Below are 19,803 nucleotides of genomic sequence, written 5' to 3'. Positions count from 1 at the left end.
GACAAAGTTTACGTGATATTTCCAAGTAAGGTGTTCGTCTAGATAAACCCCAAGAAATTTAGAGTTAGAGATTGACCCCCAAAGGAGAGAGAAAAACTGTGATTGACTTTCCTCTGACTCGGACTAAATATAACATAATTTGTCTTTTGGACATTAGTCGAGAGCTTATTGCATCTTAACCAAACATCAATATTTAGTAACTCATTATTAAGCACATTCTCCAAGTAGTTAGGATTAGAGTGTGAAAGAAAGATACTAGTGTCGTCAGCAAAAAGCAGAGGTTCAGTTAATTTGGAAGCTCTAGGAAGATCATTTATGTATAATATGAAGACCAAAGGGCCCAGGATGGATCTCTGAGGAACTCCACACTTAATGGTCTGCGTTAGAGAACATGTTTGATTAATTTGGACAAATTGCCGGCGGCATGAAAAGTAGCTTTTAATCCACTGCAGAGCCACATCACGGATACCATAGTGCTCCAGCTTGGTAAATAAAATTTGATGGTCAAGAGTGTCAAAAGCTTTGGAGAGATCTAGGAAAACACCTACAGTAGTTTCACGTTGATCAATTGCCGAGGAGATTTTATTTATCAAATGAATTAGAGCATGGGAAGTTGAATAGTTTTTCCGAAATCCGAACTGGCAGCGGTATAATATATTATGTTGTACGACGAATTAAGTTATGCGATTATACATTACTTTTTCAAAAAACTTTGAAAAGTTGGACAACAAAGAATAGGCCTGTAGTTTGTGAAAAGACTAGGATCATTTGCTTTGTAAATTGGAATCACTTTGGTAAGTTTTAGTTTATCAGGGAAAATGCCTTTTTGTAAAGACAGATTTATGATGTTAGTCAGAGGTGCAGAGATCAAGTGAAATGAGTGTTTAATGACACGCATTGAAATATTGTCATAGCCGGGGGCCTTCCCCGAGGCAAACATGCTACAAATGCTTTCCAGTTCACCCGGATCTTCGTCGAGAAGTGAGGACCAGTTTGTGTTTAAAACGTTTTCGTTGAATTTGCGCAAGTTTTCGTCAGTAAACTTGCGTACAAATGCCTTATTATCTCCATCGCGCGTCAGGGTTAGGCCAGAAAAGTAAGCAAAAACCGGCAGGTGATCGGATAAGTCGTCTAGGACAACACCATTTATGACATTTTGTGAAACATTGTTTGTGAATATATTATCAATTAGAGTTGCAGAGTAAGAGGTGAGGCGTGTTGGGTTGGAGATGAGAGGAATAAATGCAAACGAAAATAAGGTGTCGATATATTCTTGAGTTGGTGTATGATGATTGTACTGGAGAAGGTCAAGGTTGAAGTCACCCATAACATAGCATTGTTTGTTGTTCTTAGAAATGTAAGAAAGAACGTCATTCAATTTGTTTTGGTTTGGCGGTCTATACACACATCCAACAATAATGTTTTTCCCATGGGGAACTGTAATCTCCACGAACAAGGACTCAATTACCTCTGGATCTGACAATTTGCATTCATTAAGAATTTTGTATTGGAAGTCATTGTGTAAATAAAAGCCTACTCCGCCACCAGTTTTGGATTTGCAATGATTTGCGATAAAATTGTATCCGGTGATATTGACCAGCTCTACAGTGCAATCTGCCAGCCACGTTTCTGAAATACCAATCACAGAGAATGATTTTTTGAAACTTCCAAGCATTAAATTCAATTGGTCAAGATTTTTCAGCAAACTACGGGCATTTAAGTGCATAACGGAAAAACTTATTTTGTTGCTAAGGGGAGCTACTCGACTATTTATATCATCCTCGGTCAAATAACTACTTGAGGGCAGACCAGCTAAAAAATTAGAATCAGGATTTAAATAACTGGAAAGTGAGTTAGATAACTCAGATTGTTCTATAGGATTAAATAATAGTGTTTCAAGACGGTCGCTATTGAAGTTTAAAGGGCCATGGGATATCTCATAGAGTGCTAGATTAAAGGAACTATCATCTAAGTGATTAAATGGAAAGAAAATTTCCAAATGCGATTCGTCAGCCATCATAGTAACGGCTAAGTTCAGCTAGAATAGTGTATGGAATTACTTAGGAACTCATGGGTAAACCCTCCTGATTTGCAAAGTTCACTAGATCGTTGTGGCACTTGATTTGAATCGGGCGAGAATCATCCGTTCGTCGAAGATAAATGACAAAGTTCTTGGCCCAGCAGAACTTGAAGCCATTTCTTTTCTGAAATTTCTTTGAATCCGCCAAGAGTTGTTGAAGCAAGGGAGTAAGGTGATCAAATAATCTGACGTTTTCCAAAGAATGACTGGACGGTAGTCCGATCGAAGTGGCCGACACTTTAGAGGCTTCTTTTCGTGAATTCATTACTTGCTCTTTCGCAATTCTTCTTGTGAATTTGCAGACAATTGGTCGAGGACCAGAACTGGCAGTTCTTGTAGGAATACGGTGGGCGATATCAATGTCTTGATTTGAAATTTCGTTTCCAGCAGCTTTGAAGAGATTGATACACAGAGAGACAGTTTTAGAGGCCGATTCTTGCATTTCGCTTTCGGGAAGGCCAATAATTTTAATGTTGTACTGGAAACTATACCTCAGGAGTTGTTCGACTGAATCTCCGATCTGTTCGACTCTGGATGACAGCAAATTTAGGCGTGACCAGAGTTGTTTAAGGCTATTCGCAGATTCTGTTCGTAACTCGTCGTATGATTTCCCATAAAATTCCAGGGTGCTTAGGGTCTCAGCGTCCGTAATCAAACGAGTAGGTTGTTCGCCGCCATTGCTAGAGGCTTGTTCGCCGCCATTTTTGGAAGCTTGTGGATCTTGTCGTTTGATAGACTGCTGCAGCTCTTCCAAATTTTGCTTAAGGGCGGCAATTTCATCCTTGAGACTGTCATTTTCCCTTTTTAAAGAGGCTACTGACACATTAGGCATAATTAAATAGTGTCTTTTGAAGTGGATGTCAAGAAGTAAAGAAGTAAGGCGGAGCAGTCAAAGATGCGTCCGCACTCCACCAGCGCCAGAGCAAAGGACAGGTGTTGAAATAAGCTCATCCTTGAGTTTTTGAAAGATTCTTGCTGTGCTTGTCCCCAATGAAACTGGTTCTTCTTACTAAAGAGATCTCTGAGTGGTTTTGTTTTCTCTGCCAGGTGGGGAATGAATCTTCCAAGTTGATTGACCATTCTGAGAAACCGTCTGACATCACTAACATTTTGGGGAGTGGTCATGTCTTCAACAGACTCTACCTTCTCAGGGTCTAACCTTATGCTGTCTTCGCTGATCACGTGTCCAGTAAATGTAACTTCTCTATGAGAAATTCACACTTTTCCGGGTTAAGGGTTGCACCTCCTCCATCAAGCTTTTTGAGTACCGCTCACACTCTTTCATCACGCTCATTTTGTGTTTTGCCATGGATAAGCATGTCGTATATGATAGAAGTATGGTCATCCAATCCTTCCAGGATCTGAGTCATTTTAATTCTCCTGATAATGTTCAGGAGCAGACTTGATGCCAAAGAGCATTCGGTTAAACCAAAAAGTGAATGTGATAAGCAAACGAGAGTCTGTTTCTAATTTCTCTGGCCATAATCCCGAATTGCAGTCTAGTTTGGTGAAGTAATTGGATTCTTTAATTTGAGCCAGCATGTTCTCAATCTTGCTTTTAATGCAGATTCGTCCTCAGCATTCGCTGATCACGGCTTTTTTCGATTCTATTTAGATATGAGCAGAACAATAATAATACCAATTGTCCTAAAGGAGTCCGCAAACTACTCAGAGCGATCAATTTAAAACACAAATGGATGATTGTGGACTTGCTAGTTTGAAAGAAAGCAATGCAAAAAATCTAAAACAAAACACAAACAAGCGAAAAAGTTAATGGGAGATGAAAATTATTTACACTAAGGTAAACGATTCTCACCGAATAATGAAGGCTTTTAATGACCAAATGTAGTTTAAAAACATGCATTTTTGATGGAGCTTTAATGAAGAAAGTTCACTGTGCCGTGATTATAAGTGTTCTCACATGGAAATAGGAATTAGTAGAGTTTATAATGTCTTCATAGTTCTAAAGAGAACCGTCAACCAATTTTATGTAGCTACTATAGAGCGGTTTTCAATTGAGTGTCGAAAGTAATTGTTATTTGCTGCGGTTCGAAGAATAGCAGCAAATCGTTGTTTTCACGGTTCGCCGGTTACTATAAGGGCGGGATTTTGCTTAGTCGAGCCATTCTATGCTGACGTTGCTGCCAACTTGCTCTCGTTTCGAGATTTTTTATTAATGTCGTTTCGACTTATTTTGTTATCTTACAGTTGTTGGATTTGCCACCCCTCTCCCTCGGGGTATTTGTTAAGTGCCTGGTTCTGCATTCGGGAGGGTTCAGGTTTCCTCTAAAAAGGGGTTTTTTCCTGACGGGCAGCAGGCACGTTATTATTGTCTAAGCTTCTGTTAGTTTCAATAAACGCAAACGGGGTCAACATTGCTCGCAGAATGCCGGGCTAAGCGGTACAGTCCGTTACCAGTTCTATCCAGTGCAGCAGTCAGTTCCCCTTTTTAAGAAGTGACCAGTTGTGTTTGATTTGTTGTCTATTAGAGGGAATAAGGGAAAACTTAGATAATTACTTTGGTTTATGATTTCTTCACTCAGTGATTGGTTCAAATTTCTCGCGCTAAGTTTTCCAACCAATCAGAAGTGAAACCAAAACCAATCGTCGCTCGCACGTGCACATTTTTCCCCGCTTTGTGTCGACTACATGTAATTACTTCGAGTTTTTATTGGTTTACTGGATTGTCTCCGTCCTTTTTGATTGGCCAAAGTAATTACTTTGTTTTTGGTTTTACGACACTCAATTGAAACTCGCTCTATATAACTACAATATAATTTCGTTCAAGATATTAGGGACTTTAAGATGTACTACGGAGACGGCGACGAATTAAAACTTCACTTCAAAATGTAACTTTGCACAATCCTAAGTCTTTCTTGTTCACTTCGTACAATGTGGGTGAAATTGTCCTACAATTGAATTTATAAGAGCAGTTTTGGAGTAAAAATATAGAATGAGAGATTCGAAAACTATGCCCACGTTGTCCTTAAAACCTCAAATTTGGTGATTTCACGTTGTTGTCATGCAGAGTACGGCAATAAAATGCGTGCAGGACGTGCAGCACGATTATTTTTCCTCTTTTAACCATTCATATTATTGTTTTCTGGCGTTGTCGTAGCCGTAGTCGTTTCTTAAACTCCCTATTGTCATTTTGTCGACTTGAAAATTAGTGTGTGTCGGTTGCAATCAATGTGATACTTTTATGTGCTCATTTATTTAAAAAAAAAAAGGACTTTAAAAAAAAAGGACCTGGCTCAAGTCAAATAAAAGGTTTTAAAGAAAGAACCAAAATGAAAGACTGGAATGATTATTAATCTTAGAAGGGTAAGGTTCAAATGCACTTTAATTTTTGACCTGAAAGGGTTAGTTGCATGAACGACTTTTTTTAACTCAACTGTGTAACTTACTTTGCAACTAAGTCACACAATTATTTGTGGAGTAGAGAGGCGCATAGGTGTGTCATATTTTGAAAGTGTATTTGTGGCAATATACTTACAGCACATTTAGATGCGTGAGTCCTGAGAAAACGTTTTCTGGGAGGTGGCTTATTTTATTGCTATAAAGGTATCTAGAAATGAAAACATAAAACCCAATGTATATAAAAATTAATCCAAAAGTCAGTAACGTATTACTACTTTATCTTAATACGATCTATAAAAGTACACTGAGAAACAGTACAAAATTCGAATTAAACAAGACCAATGCAATCAATCCTATTTTAGCTTTTAAGGACGGTGCCTTCTATTGTTATTGCGCACACGTTCTGAGCATCTTGAGATACTCGGTTTCCTATCGGCGGTGCCTATTAATACAGGGATATTTTTGCAAGGTTCAAAACTATGCGGAGAAAGCAGAACTTAGCAAGTGCTCTTGGTATCCAAAAAGAAAATTGGGGGTAATCATGCATTTTTCAGAGAAAATTAAGCTTCAATTTGGCAAAGAACACCATAGATTGCTTTGTATTTTAAAGCTTTCTGCAAATATTGTTGATTAATTATCTTCGAAAAAGGCGTGCTTACCCCCAATTTCTCAGAGCGATCTGGCAATTTGAAACACAATTGGGTGACAGTGGACTTGCTAGTTTTCAATGAAACAATACGAAAAATCTAAAACAAACCACAAAGAAACGGAAAACTTAATGCGAGATCAAGTTTATTTAAACTAAGGTAAACGTTTCTCACCAAATAATGATAAATTTAAATGACCAAATGCAGTTTAAAAACACGCATTATTTACCAAGCTTTGATGAAGACAGTTCACTGTACCGTGATCATAATAAAGAAAAAAAAGTGTTCTCGCATGGAAATAGGAATTAGTAGAGTTTATATTGTCTTAATGGTTCTAAAGTGGAAGAACTCTGAGAAACGTGAACCAATTTTATGTATCTGGTATTTCATAATTACAATTTCGTTCGAGATATTGTCATTTCGCTGACTTGAGAATTAATGTGTGTCAGTTGGAATCAATATGATTGTTTTATGTGCTCCTTCATTAGAAAAAGAGCACCTGACCCGGATTAAATATAGGGTTTTACAGAAAGAACGACATTGAACGACTTAAATAAGTTGTAGTCTTAATCTTAGAAGGCTACGGTCCAAATGCACTTTCATAACCAAACTCGTTTCCAGGGTCTCTCTTCTCTGCCTCCATTGTCGTTGACAAAAAACCCTGACTCAAGCTGGTCACGTGTCTGCCAGAATCTGGCAGGTTCACCAAATGTGTGTTAGGGGATGGGTGGTAATGTAGGCCTTGTCGACATTACGAAGAAGGGAATCAGCAGGAGATTGATTTTTTGACCGTCGACAAAACGTTTGACCACAGTACTTAAAAGTATACACATAGAATTCCACGTGAAAGACAAAAAGTTGTGGTCAAATCACCTGTGTGAAGGTCTTGAGGCGGAGCGGGGGGAGATTCCCATAAAAAAGGAGAGGGATTCTCTTCGGAAATTTCAAATCAAACCCCTTAAGGAGACCAATCTGGGCGTGGCACAGGCTTTTTTTGACCCCTAAAAGAGACCATATTAAAACACGGATATATAAAACATACAGTGACTTTTAATGATGGCAAAACCATTATCATCTAATACTTTCACCTACGTGAAGAAATGTGAAAGAGTAAATATGCACTTTTACATTTCTTTGCGCGCAACCCTAAAGGAGACCTTCACGGCTACATATGATTGCGTTTCGCCCAGAACACCCTAATTGAGAGCAAAATCCAAAATTTACACTCCTAAGCGAGACGACGAGCATCCTTCCCCTTTTTATGTGGGCTCCCCCCCCCCCCTCCTTCCCGGCGGGGGAGGTGGGTGAAGGTCCGGATCAACGAAGAATGTTAATTCTTGATTTGCTCGCACGTGACCACTTTCCTGACAACGGTTGCTATCCGCCATGTTGGTGTACAGCTTGCGTGAATAACCAAAGGCTGATTGATAGCGGTTGAAGACCTTTCGAGGGTTGAAGTTTGTTATGGTTTTCTGAGTGATTGTTGGCTGCCACAACAGAAGCGAACGAGATAAAGACAAAAAAGTCTTTCGAGTTCCTGCAAATATTTTAAATCAAGGCGAAGATGTTCAAGAGCGAAAGCGTAAAAGAAGGGAACGATGGATTTCAGCCATAAGTCGGGATGATCTAAGCAAAAAAATCCTAAATAGGGACAGGATATGCAGTCGCCACTTCGTATCTGGCCATCATGGGACGTTTACAACATTGATTGGGTTCCAACATTCCATCTTGGGTATTCAAAATTTCCATCAGTGAATGTCAAAGCAAAGGAGGAACGAGCTGAAAGAGCGAAATCAAGGCGAAAGAGGCAAATCGAACAGCAGTTAAAGGAAGCAGCGGAGAAGAGAAAGTGCATTGATGAATCCGGCCAGCCAGTGCACGAAATAAACTTTAGTGGCGATTATCTAGATGAAGATACACTTGACTTGGATGACAAACAAGAAGGCACAGTGGACCATAGGCAGCCCAAGCTCGCGTCACTACAGACAGCCGTTGAGAATTTGAACGCGTTATAAGACTTTGTATGGGAAATCAAATACCGTCGATTATAAAGCCTAAAAAATGCTCAATTTAACTTTCATTCAATAAAGTGAAGAAAAATGACTCACCTATGGTGTATTCTTGTGCCTTTTGGAGTTTATTTTACCGTTTCGGGAATTCCGTGTTTTCAATGTTCTAAGACGATGTCAAGGCTGCACACTACGATTCCGACCGTTGTCAGCTCAGAGGCGGTTTGCGACTCGAAAATCCATCCCAGCCAAGATTTTTTCACGCAAAGCTAACGCCACATCATTTGCGAACCTCCGTGAATGTTTCATCGTCAAAAGACCCCACGCACTTGGCTGGAAATGAGCATTTTCTGCTTCGATTTCCACGATAGCTGATGAATTTAACTGCAACTGATCACCGACGAGGACACGGAGCTTGGGTCCGTGGTCAAATTAACTCCACCCGATGGAGGTACAGTCATTACAACACTTACCCCATCCCCACAGCGGCTTCTCGTAACAGCTCCATGGTCCATTTCCAGCCAAGTGCGTGGGGTTTTTTGACAATGAAACATTCACAGAGGTTCGCAAATGATGTGGCCTCAGCTTTGCTTGAAAAAATCTTGGCTGGGATGGATTTTCGAGTCGCAAACCGCCTCTGAGCTGACAACGGTCGGAATCGTAGTGTGCAGCCTTGACTTCGTCTTAGAACATTGCAAACACCGAAAACACAGAATTCCCAAAACGGTGTAATAAGCTCCAAAAGGCACAAGAATACACCATAGGTGAGTCATTTTTCTTCACTTTATTGAATGAAAGTTAAATTGAGCATTTTTTAGGCTTTATAGTCGACGGTATTTGATTTTCCATACAAAGTCTTATAACGCGTTCAAATTCTCAACGGCTGTCTGTAGTGACGCGAGCTTGGGCTGCCTATGAGTGGACGAAACAGAAGCTATTGCTGATGAGCAGCAGCTTCAATGTTAAAGTACTAACCAAAAGCAGTTTAAGGAGAAAAGTTCTCAAACTGATGAATTTAACTATTTATTTACCCGCAGTCACGAGTTTACTCAAACATTTGAGGAATCAGAATTTCAAAATGATGATGAGCGAGTTAGTTTTTTATACAGGTCTCCCATCATTTGACTTTCTGATGACCGCTTTTAACTTGATCTCCCCACACGTATCTAGGCATTCTTCTTGCCTCACAAAATTTGAAGAGTTTGTAATGGTGCTCATGAAACTGCGGCTAAATATGCCTTTTAAAGATCTTGCGTACCGCTTTAAGAACATTTCTGATTCATCCATTTCCAGCACATTTTCAGCCTGGATGATAGCCATGGATATCAAACTGTCACCCCTTATTTTATGGCCAGAAAGAGAAGCCTTGTGGGCTACAATGCGTCTCTGTTTTCAGTATTCATTTGGAAAAAAAAAATAACAGTAGTTATAGATTGCTTCAAAGTCTTTATCTCCTTTATTGATCGTCCTAGCAACTTACTTGCTCGAGCTCAAACATTTAGCTCATACAAACATCATAATACAATCAAAGTATTTATTGGTATTAGTCCTCAAGGAACAATAACTTTTATAACTGAAGCATGGGGTGGTCGTACATCCGACAAGTTTTTGACTGAAAACTGTGGATTCCTAGATAAATTTTAAACGAGTGCTTAGGCCTAATCACTGAAAAGAATGCTATACTCTTCACACGATCTCGGTAAAAAGTGTAGTTAACCTGACCGTAAATTGAAAGCTAAAATATTAAAAGAGTGCTTAGGCCTAATCACTGAAACGAGCGCTTAGGCCTAATCACTAATCGAGTGCAATATTCATCGCACTATCTTATTAAAAAGTGTAGTTAACCAAACTATAAAATGAAAGCTAAAAAACGAGCGCTTAGGCCTTGTGACTGCGTAGCCCCGTAGCCACACTTTCAAGATGACTTTTGGAATGGCGGGGTATTTAGCAGCTAAGCCACTCTTCTGTGATAGCTCCGAACTGGCAAGTTTCGGCGAGCTCGTAAATGGATTCAATAAATTCGACCACAGATTCTTTCTCACCTCGAACGGGTCTGTTGAAACGTGCTCGTTCAATGATCATATTTGAGTGGCCCACAAAGTGTGTTTCGAAGCGGCGCTTCACTGTCGCGTATACTGTATCCCTTTCAGTCAAACGAAAACTTCTAAAAATATCCTTAACGTTTCATCCCATTGTGTACTCTAACTTATTAACTTGGACTTTGTCATCTTTTTCGTCGAGGCCGGCTGCCACGTGATAACATTCGTATCTTTCAATTCAACGATTCCATTCTTCAGGCTTTTTGGAGCCATTTCGCATTTTAACTTGCGGCCTTTTTTCTCGTCGCTCCTATAGGTTTACAATGCTTTACGCGATCCGCTTTACTTCTCACACCATGTGTAGTTTTTTGTCGAAATCCTTTATTCTCTCGACTCGAGCCTTGTTATACAATCATACCGTGACGGAATCTCATGTTACATAGGTTACGTCACGAGACAAACATTAACCTCATACAATGCAATCAATCGAAGTTTAGCTTTTAATGCAGATTCGTCCTCAGCATTCGCTGATCACGGCTTTTTTCGATTCTATTTAGATATGAACAGAACAGCAATAGTAATACCAATTGTCCTAAAGGAGTCCGCGAACGACTCAGAGCGATCAATTTAAAACACAAATGGATGACTGTGGACTTGCTAGTTTGAAAGAAAACAACGGCGTTTCTAAAACGAGGGTAAGGGTAAGACCAATGGTGAAGGTAAGGGTAAGGATACGAATACAAAAAGTATCCTAAACATGCATAAAAGCTAACCTTAGGCCTAATTAGGCCTAAACAAAAGTTTAAGGTTAGATTCTATGCATGTTAAGGATACTTTCTGTATTCGTATCCTTACCCTTACCCTCACCCTTGGTCTTACCCTTATCCTCGTTTTACAAACACCGAGAAAACAATGCAAAAAATCTAAAACAAAACACAAACAAGCGAAAAAGTTAATGCAAGATGAAAATTATTTAAACTAAGGTAAACGATTCTCACCAAATAATGAAGGCTTTTAATGACCAAATGCAGTTTAAAAACATGCATTTTTGATGGCGCTTTAATAAAGAAAGTTCACTGTACCGTGATCATAATACAAAAAAAACCAAATTGTTTTCACATGGAAATAGGAATTAGTAGAGTTTATGATGTCTTGATAGTTCTAGAGAGAACCGTCAACCAATTTTGTGTAGCTAGTATATTTAACTACAATTTCGTTCAAGATATTAGGGACTTCAAGATCTACTGCGGAGATGGCGACGAAAACATGACTTCAAAATGTAACTTTGCAAAATCCTTAGTCTTTCTTGTTCACTTCGTACAATATGGGTGAAATTGTCCTACAATTAAATGTAAAAGAGCTGTTTTGGAGCAAAAATATAGAATGAGAGATTAGCAAATGTACGCCCACGTTGTCCTTAAAACCTCAAATTCGGTGAGTTCACGTTGTTGCCATGCAGAGTACGGCAATAAAATGCGTGCCGCACGTGCATCACGATTATTTTTCCTCTTTTAAGCAATCATATTATTGTTTTCTGGCGTTGTCGTAGCCGCTGTCGTTTCTTAAACTCCCTATTGTCATTTCATCGACTTGAAAATTAATGTGTGTCGGTTGCAATCAATTTGATAGTTTTATGTGCTCCTTTATTAAAAAAAGAGGACCTGGCTCAGGTCAAATAATGGAGTTTTACAGAAAGAACCAAAATGAAAGACTGGAATGAGATGTAGTATTAATCTTAGAAGGCTAAGGTCCAAATGCACTTTAATTTTTGACCTAAGATTAGATTTAGTTAAACATCTAATGATAAAAAAGAGCGAAAGAAGCTTTACACAACGTTTCGATGACTCCATGTCATCATTTTCAAGTGAAAATAAAATAAAATTTGATAACTTAATGTATACCGTGCGAGGTGATAAAACGTAAAAGTGTGCATGTAAATAGTGACAAATTTAGATAAATAGTTTTGCGCGTAGGGAGTCTGATTGTGTGTTCAAGCATGGCCTCTTCTTCTTTATGAATAACATTTCATAAATCAGACAGTCCAGTTTTCCGTTGCACTTCTTTAAAACGGAAAAATTGTTGGAAAGGTCGCCGCTGGTTTCAAGAGCGTGGTCGTTCTTTAAGTGCTTGCCGATCGCTGAATAACGGTGCTCGTCAATATGTTGGTGTAAATGTCGGCTAGTGTAGCCGACATACTCTGCATCACACAGATCACATTTATAATTATACACAACGCATTGTTGGCTAATTATAGGTGGTTTGGGCTCACACATCTTGAGGTCTTCACATATTTTGCGACTCTTGAACACAGGTTGAAGAGTGTGATCGATTTTGCTGCTTAGATCTGATAATTGCCTTTTGACTGCGTCAGCTGACTTTTGATCTTTAAAAGGCAAAACCGCTTGGTGAACAGCATTTTCATTGGTGGATGATTGAGCTTGCTCACCAGGGTTTTCAGACCTCACTGAGGTGAAAAAGTGAGAGATAGTGGGCTTGATGAGGCTGTCGGGGTACTTGAGGTTAGTAAACATCACCTTGAGATGATCACATTCAGATTTCGAAGACTCCCATGTGGACGACAGGTGGAACGCACGATTTAACATGGTCTTGAGTAGCGATTTCTTGTACCTTTTATCGACATGGCTTTGGTGGTGAAGCAGTAGGCCAGTGTTAGTTGGTTTACGATAAACACTAGTTTCCAGTTTGCAGCCCTTTTTGAGGACTTCCATACCGATAAATGGTAACCTGTTATCAGACGCTAGTTCCATGGTGAAATTTATGGATGGATGACAACTATTAAGCGTTGATAAGAAATCCTCTGCTGCTGGTACATTTTTCATCGTAGCAAACGTGTCGTCCACGTACCTTCTGTAAAATTCAGGGAGCTTGTTGTCTTGATCTAGTTTCTCCTCGATAGAACAGAGAAATGCGTTTGCCATGAGTGGACCCAAAGGGGAGCCCATTGCCACGCCGTCGATCTGTTCATAAAGTTTACCATCAAACTGGAATAGTTGATTCATAGTTGCAACTTCTAGAAGTTGAACCAGGTCAGGCTTTGTAATGTTAAGATTGTGTGTAACATTAAACCAGTTGTCAACAAACGCCTTCTCAGCGATGATTTCGATAGTTTCTTGAAGCGGTACATTAGTGAACAGGGACGTGACGTCAAAGGATACCAGAATGTCATCTCCGTCGATGACTAGGTTTTGAATCTCTTCAGCAAAAGAGAAGGTATACGATATTGTATAGCGATTGACTGACAGGGGTTTCAGCTTCTCATCGAGCCACTTGGCGAGGGCATAGTTGTAGGTACCGGTGGCAGATAGGATAGGTCTCGTTGATAGTTTCTCCTTGTGTGTCTTTGGGAGTCCATAAAGATGGGCAAGGCGTGAGCCTGCCTGGCAAACACAATCGGCAATCTGCTTTGGCAAAATCTTCCGAACTACAGATTTGAGGTGTTTCTCCTTCTGCAATAGGGGGTGGTAATGCTTTACTGGTCGGCCTCTCGTTCTTGGTCTCTCTAAGCTGACACGGGTGAACTTCGATGTATCATTGACAGATGTTTGACTCAGCAGGTTAACATAATCAGATTTATTCATGATGACTACACCAGTTCCTCATTGTACCGCTTCAAGAAACTATCGAAATCATCGCTGAGAAGGCGTTTGTTGACAACTGGTTTAATGTTACACACATTCTTAACATTACAAAGCCTGACCTGGTTCAACTTCTAGAAGTTGCAACTATGAATCAACTATTCCAGTTTGATGGTAAACTTTATGAACAGATCGACGGCGTGGCAATGGGCTCCCCTTTGGGTCCACTCATGGCAAACGCATTTCTCTGTTCTATCGAGGAGAAACTAGATCAAGACAACAAGCTCCCTGAATTTTACAGAAGGTACGTGGACGACACGTTTGCTACGATGAAAAATGTACCAGCAGCAGGGGACTTCTTATCAACGCTTAAGAGCCATTTTCCCAGAAAATCGAAAATCGCAAGACACTCGTGAAAATTCGAATTTTTTTTTTCTTTTGCCAAAACATCCCTTTTAGTACCCTAATTCAAGAAAAAATAGTTTTAGGTTCAAGCAATTCATTGTACGGGAGAAATTACAAAAAGTTTGAAAAATCGATTTCTTGCTCGTTTTTTGTACTCAAAACAACGGAATCCGACCGCAACTTCGAGAAAACGTTGAACGCAGAAGAAACAATCCCTAACATCAAAACTTCAGCCGAGAATTATTACATACTTACTCTTTAATTTTATGAAAGAAAATTTAAAGAAAGAAGTTTTTAACAATTACAATCGACAAGTTTAAAAAGGTCAAATTTGTATCTCTGGAAATGTTAATAAATGAAGGCGAACTTTAACTGTTGTAAAAGCCCTCTGGTATATGCCGCTTCCTTGTAAAACCCATATAGAATAAAACCTTGGCTATTGAACTAGGTTACTGGAAAGTTTTAGCTCTGGGAATCCAATACAGTTCTCACACTAAAGTAAGCAATTTGAGTATCTGAGTAAATAAAACGTATGCAAATTAGACGGCCCGCTGAATGAATTCACATTTTTAACGCAAAGTTTTGTTGAACGAACAACTTACCATTGCTTGTTGTGAGAGAAGTTAAATCCATCTCTCAATCTGTTTGTGGCAACTCATCCATAACTGATTTTGACCAAAATGTGTCCAGCAACTTCAGCGCTTGAGCTATCTAAACACTTCCCACGCAGCGCTTATTACGCGTCATCAGACGCTTCTGTAATATTGGCCGTTTTTATACTAGAGACGCATAATCCGTCCAGACGAATTATGCGTCTCTCATGTTATCCGTCTAGTGTAAAGACGGGACGAACTATATGAGACGCATAATTCGTCTTGGACGAACTTGGGCGAACACTTTTTCTGCGTCGGTTAATTTCGTCAAGTATAAAGACGGGCACTAGACGCATAATGCGTCTGGACGAACTTTCTAGTTTAGTGCGTCTTCGAAGACGCACTAAAATAAATTCTTCGTCCAGACGCATAATGCGTCTTGTGGCCGTCTTTATACTAGACGAATTTAACAGACGCAGAAAAAATGTTTGCCCAAGTTCGTCCCAGACGAATTATGCGTCTCTAGTATAAAAACGGCCAATGAAACCCGATTATGTTTTGGTCCGAAAATAACATACAATGATGAAAATTAACCACTGCTCAAACCACACTGTTAACAAGGTGAGTATTACTGACCTCTTATTGAGCGAACAAATCAGATACTAGACGGGATAACAAGATCATATGACGCATAATTTAACAAACGCGCAGAGACTGGTCACGCTAGCTTGTCACATACGACTGTACGTACTATACTTCGTACACATTGTAAACAGATTAAAAAACAATTACAGCTGTCCCAGTGAAAAAATGTACAACCCTACGTCTGTTTATAGATCATCAGTGTAGAAATATTCGACTCTGGGAACAATATTAATATAACATTTCCAGGTCAAATGCTCCTGGAATAAAATTCATATATTGTCACGAAGTGTTTCGCAACTTACTATTGCACGTGCCTCTACGATTTCATTTTAATTGAATTATTCCCGTCTAGTATTACGAAATGCTACCCTGCTCACAGACGTTTTTTCTGTTTCGGGAATTTGATGCGCGCACAAGATAAGCGATTGCCCGTGAGAGAGGGCGGAACGCGCTTTTTTTATACGTGCATCTAAAAATGAAGAGAGTCTGTGAACAGGCTGGTAAAGTACACAAAGTGCAGAGTTCTGCCTAAACGGTGTTCTCACTTCTCCTCAGAGGCTGCTTCCAGAAGTGAATCATTCACCATTTGTTCTCGCCGGAATAACTAAGTCAACAAACAATCTATTTTGTTCATTGTTTTGCTTTCTTTGCTTATTTTTGAAGTTTGTTTATGTTTAAAAGAGCGTTCCTTTTCGGAGAGTGAGATCATTTCTTATTTGTCAGGCTGAGTCCTTGTTACAAATCAGTCAGTTACCTTTCAGCTCGTGACTATTTGCACGTTATAAATGTCTCTCCCCGCTCTAACAAATCAATGACACCTTATCCTATAAATGTGAAGAGGTATTCTAGCCTGCATAACAGGTGCTTTATGAGCCAAGCGAGGCGAACGCGGCATTTGCTCAAAGCACGAAACGAGTGCAAAGCGCGAGACGAGGGATAAAGAAAGATAAAGCTTTATTTTTTCCTCCCCTCGTCGCGTTTCGCGCCTCCCGCAAATGCCGCTTTCGCCTAGCCTAGCTCATAAAGCAGGAGCACCCTGTGAAATATCTGTTCGGAGAAGCAAACATTGCTTAGGATTTTCTATAGCTTGAGGAAGGCTAAAAATTTCTAGATGACCGTTCCATTCATGTACACAATTTTCGAAGCTTATGTAATAAATTCCCTCCGATTTTCTGAAGTTCATTTTTCCCATTTCACTCCCCAGGTTAGGTTGTTTTTCGTAGAGAAAGGAAGCCTAAAATTTTCGGAATCGAAAATGCAATGCAGAAAGGAACCGAAAAACTCTCACTTTCGGAAAACTTTGAATTGCTGCTAAAATGTTCGGGAAAATAACACTGAAGCCCTCGTAACTTCGAAAAGACTCAAGTTACCCTAGGATGCCCGAATAGATATAAATTTCTTAGCGCCACTTAGAACACATTTCTAGAGATCTAAAAGTACTCTGGATAACCTAAAAAGTCTTTTCAAAATAATTCGGGGGGAAACCGTCGATGGGTGCCCCTGATAAAGCGCGTGTTATGCAGGCTGGAGTTATTTCTGCAAGTTCTCTGAGTTAACCAAAGATAACTTTGTTTTTCTTCAGTAAACAACATTTCTAGAGGTCTCTAGAGAAAGCGTTACGCGCGGCAGGTACAAAACACAGGTCACAGGGCACAGGTCACAGGGCACAGGGCACAGGGCACAGGTCATTGTTTTACCAATACAGAAAGTATCCTAAACATTCATAAGAGCTAACCTTAAGCCTAAAAACGTTTGTTTAGGCCTAATTAGGCCTAAGGTTAGCTTTTATGAATGTTTAGGATACATTCTGTATTAGTAAAACAATGACCTGTGACCTGTGACCTGTGTTTTGTACCTGCCCCATTACGCGCGAGAATGTGGAATTTTATAACACTCCACATCGCGTATTCAGCCCTGCGGAGTGGTTCTCTTTTTCTCGCGCTCGCCGCGTGAATTGGTCAAATTTAACTCAAAGATTATTATTAGCCTCAATAGGCTTTTCAACAATTTTGAGGAGGTCTCGAAGGTTTCAAGGATGCGATAAGCACACTCAAGTTTGAAGTTGTGTTGTGAACAAGCTGTAAATGAAACTGAGAATTTCTAGTTACCTGGCTAGGAATCCTGGTTTCGGAGGAAAAATCATAAAAAACAAATCCGAAACAAAACTATAGCAAGCTATAAAGTTGAATTTTATGCTTTTTTATTTTGCTGTAGGGATTATTGCAAGGTGGTAAATTCGGGAATAACGAACTTATTAAGGAAACATTTGTGTTTGAAATATTTTGGGAAATATTATACCTTCACTCTGAATCAAAAACTGTGATGAATGTCTTTTACAACAAGTCAGCATGTGCATGTGTCTGGACCAATACAAATATATAAATCAAATAAAGCAAGAAGGTCTGTTCTGTGAAAAGTGTATGTATTTTTTTACCAACAAAACAAAGACCGAAAACAGAAGCTATTGAGTATTTCGTGACAGTTTGCTAACGTGACCTTGGGATATGTAACCGATTCGTGGGTCAGTAGAAGTCATAAGACCTTGTGGTGGCTTGAAATCTTAACTAAACAAATTCAAAATCGAAGTTAACGGTTTCGAATGCATTTTAATTCTGCTTTTTCCCCTTGAAGAAAACTATTTTACCATTGTGGTAACGGAGTTTCCTCAAGCGATGACAGTTTCACTTCGAAGTTGCGATCTCAATGATTTCGCTGCGGCAATGTGGCTGAACAAACGTTTTTCAGTCGTCGTATAAAAAGTTATTTATGGCTCTCACCAACACAGCTGAAAGCTAGAAATAACATTTTCACTGTAAAAACATATTACTAGCAACAGTAAGTAGTCCTTTTGCACTACACTTTGCGTTTAGTATGAATTCCTTCAGCGGGCCGTCTAATTTGCATACATTTTATTTAATGAAATTCTCAAATTGCTTACTCCAGTGTCAGGGCTGTATTTAATTTCCAGAGCTAAAACTTTCCCGTAATTTACTTCAATAGCCAAGGCTTTATTCTATATGGGTTTTACTAGGAAGCGGCATATACCAGAGGGCTTTTTCAACAGATAAAGTTCGCTTTCATTTTCTAACATTTCAAGAGACACAAATATGTCCTTTTTAAACTTGTCGATTGTAAATGTAAAAAACTTATTTCTTCAAATTTTCTTTTAGGGCTTTAAAGATTAAGAACGAAATAATATTCACCTGAAGTTTCGATGTTAGGGATTGTTTCTTATGCGTTCACCGTATTCTCCAAGTTGAGGTCGGATTCTGTTGTTTTTAAGCGTGAAAAACCAGCAATAAATCGATTTTTCAAACTCTTTGTTATTTCTCCCGTACAATGAATCGCTTGAACCCAAAACTATTTTTTCTTTAATTAGGTCACTAAAAGGGATGTTTTGGCCAAAGAAAAAAAAGATTGATTTTTTACGAGTGTCTTGCGATTTTCAATTTTCTCGGAAAATGGCTCTTAATAGTTGTCATCCATCCATAAATTTCACCATGGGACTAGCGTCTGATAACAGGTTACCATTTATCGGTATGGAAGTCCTCAAAAAGGGCTGCAAACTGGAAACTAGTGTTTATCGTAAACCAACTAACACTGGCCTACTGCTTCACCACCAAAGCCATGTCGATAAAAGGTACAAGAAATCAAGTCCACTATCTCTCACTTTTTCACCTCAGTGAGGTCTGAAAACCCTGGTAAGCAAGCTCAATTATCCACCAATGAAAATGCTGTTCACCGAGTGGTTTTGCCTTTTAAAGATCAAAAGTCAGCTGACGCAGTCAAAAGGCAATTATCAGATCTAAGCAGCAAAATCGATCACACTCTTCAACCTGTGTTCAAGAGTCGCAAAATATGTGAAGACCTCAAGATGTGTGAGCCCAAACCACCTATAATTAGCCAACAATGCGTTGTGTATAATTATAAATGTGATCTGTGTGATGCAGAGTATGTCGGCTACACTAGCCGACATTTACACCAACATATTGACGAGCACCGTTATTCAGCGATCGGCAAGCACTTAAAGAACGACCACGCTCTTGAAACCAGCGGCGACCTTTCCAACAATTTTTCCGTTTTAAAGAAGTGCAACGGAAAACTGGACTGTCTGATTTATGAAATGTTATTCATAAAGAAGAAGAGGCCATGCTTGAACACACAATCAGACTCCCTACGCGCAAAACTATTTATCTAAATTTGTCACTATTTACATGCACACTTTTACGTTTTATCACCTCGCACGGTATATATTAAGTTATCAAATTTTATTTTATTTTCACTTGAAAATGATGACATGGAGTCATCGAAACGTTGTGTAAAGTTTCTTTCGCTCTTTTTTATCATTAGAATTTTTGACCTGACAGGGTTAATTGCTCTAACGACTTTTTAAACTCAGCTATGTGAGTCACTTGCAACTAACTCACAC

The 19,803-nt window shown here is 39.3% G+C and overlaps 2 protein-coding genes and 1 pseudogene across 2 annotated transcripts; 1 reads left to right on the top strand and 2 right to left on the bottom strand.

Annotated features, from left to right (window-relative positions):
- Nucleotides 1-2,060: 2,060 nt before the first annotated feature.
- On the bottom strand, nucleotides 2,061-2,912 carry LOC138037434 (uncharacterized). Its single transcript, XM_068883360.1, has one exon. The coding sequence runs from the start codon at nucleotides 2,910-2,912 to the stop codon at nucleotides 2,061-2,063; it is 852 nt and encodes a 283-aa protein (XP_068739461.1).
- Nucleotides 2,913-12,084: 9,172 nt separating this feature from the next.
- Nucleotides 12,085-13,734, bottom strand: LOC138037433 (uncharacterized). Its single transcript, XM_068883359.1, has one exon. The coding sequence runs from the start codon at nucleotides 13,732-13,734 to the stop codon at nucleotides 12,085-12,087; it is 1,650 nt and encodes a 549-aa protein (XP_068739460.1).
- Nucleotides 13,735-13,751: 17 nt separating this feature from the next.
- LOC138037432 (uncharacterized) lies at nucleotides 13,752-19,572 on the top strand (annotated as a pseudogene).
- The last annotated feature ends 231 nt before the right edge of the window (nucleotides 19,573-19,803 follow it).

The sequence above is a fragment of the Montipora capricornis genome, chromosome 2, assembly GCF_036669925.1.
Source record: "Montipora capricornis isolate CH-2021 chromosome 2, ASM3666992v2, whole genome shotgun sequence".
Classification (NCBI taxonomy): domain Eukaryota; kingdom Metazoa; phylum Cnidaria; class Anthozoa; order Scleractinia; family Acroporidae; genus Montipora; species Montipora capricornis.
This window is presented reverse-complemented; position numbering and strand designations above follow the sequence as displayed.

Bases quoted from the DNA above. Each gene is read 5' to 3' on its own strand.
- LOC138037433 (XM_068883359.1), bottom strand. From the start codon at position 13,734: ATGAATAAATCTGATTATGTTAACCTGCTGAGTCAAACATCTGTCAAT.
- LOC138037434 (XM_068883360.1), bottom strand. From the start codon at position 2,912: ATGCCTAATGTGTCAGTAGCCTCTTTAAAAAGGGAAAATGACAGTCTC.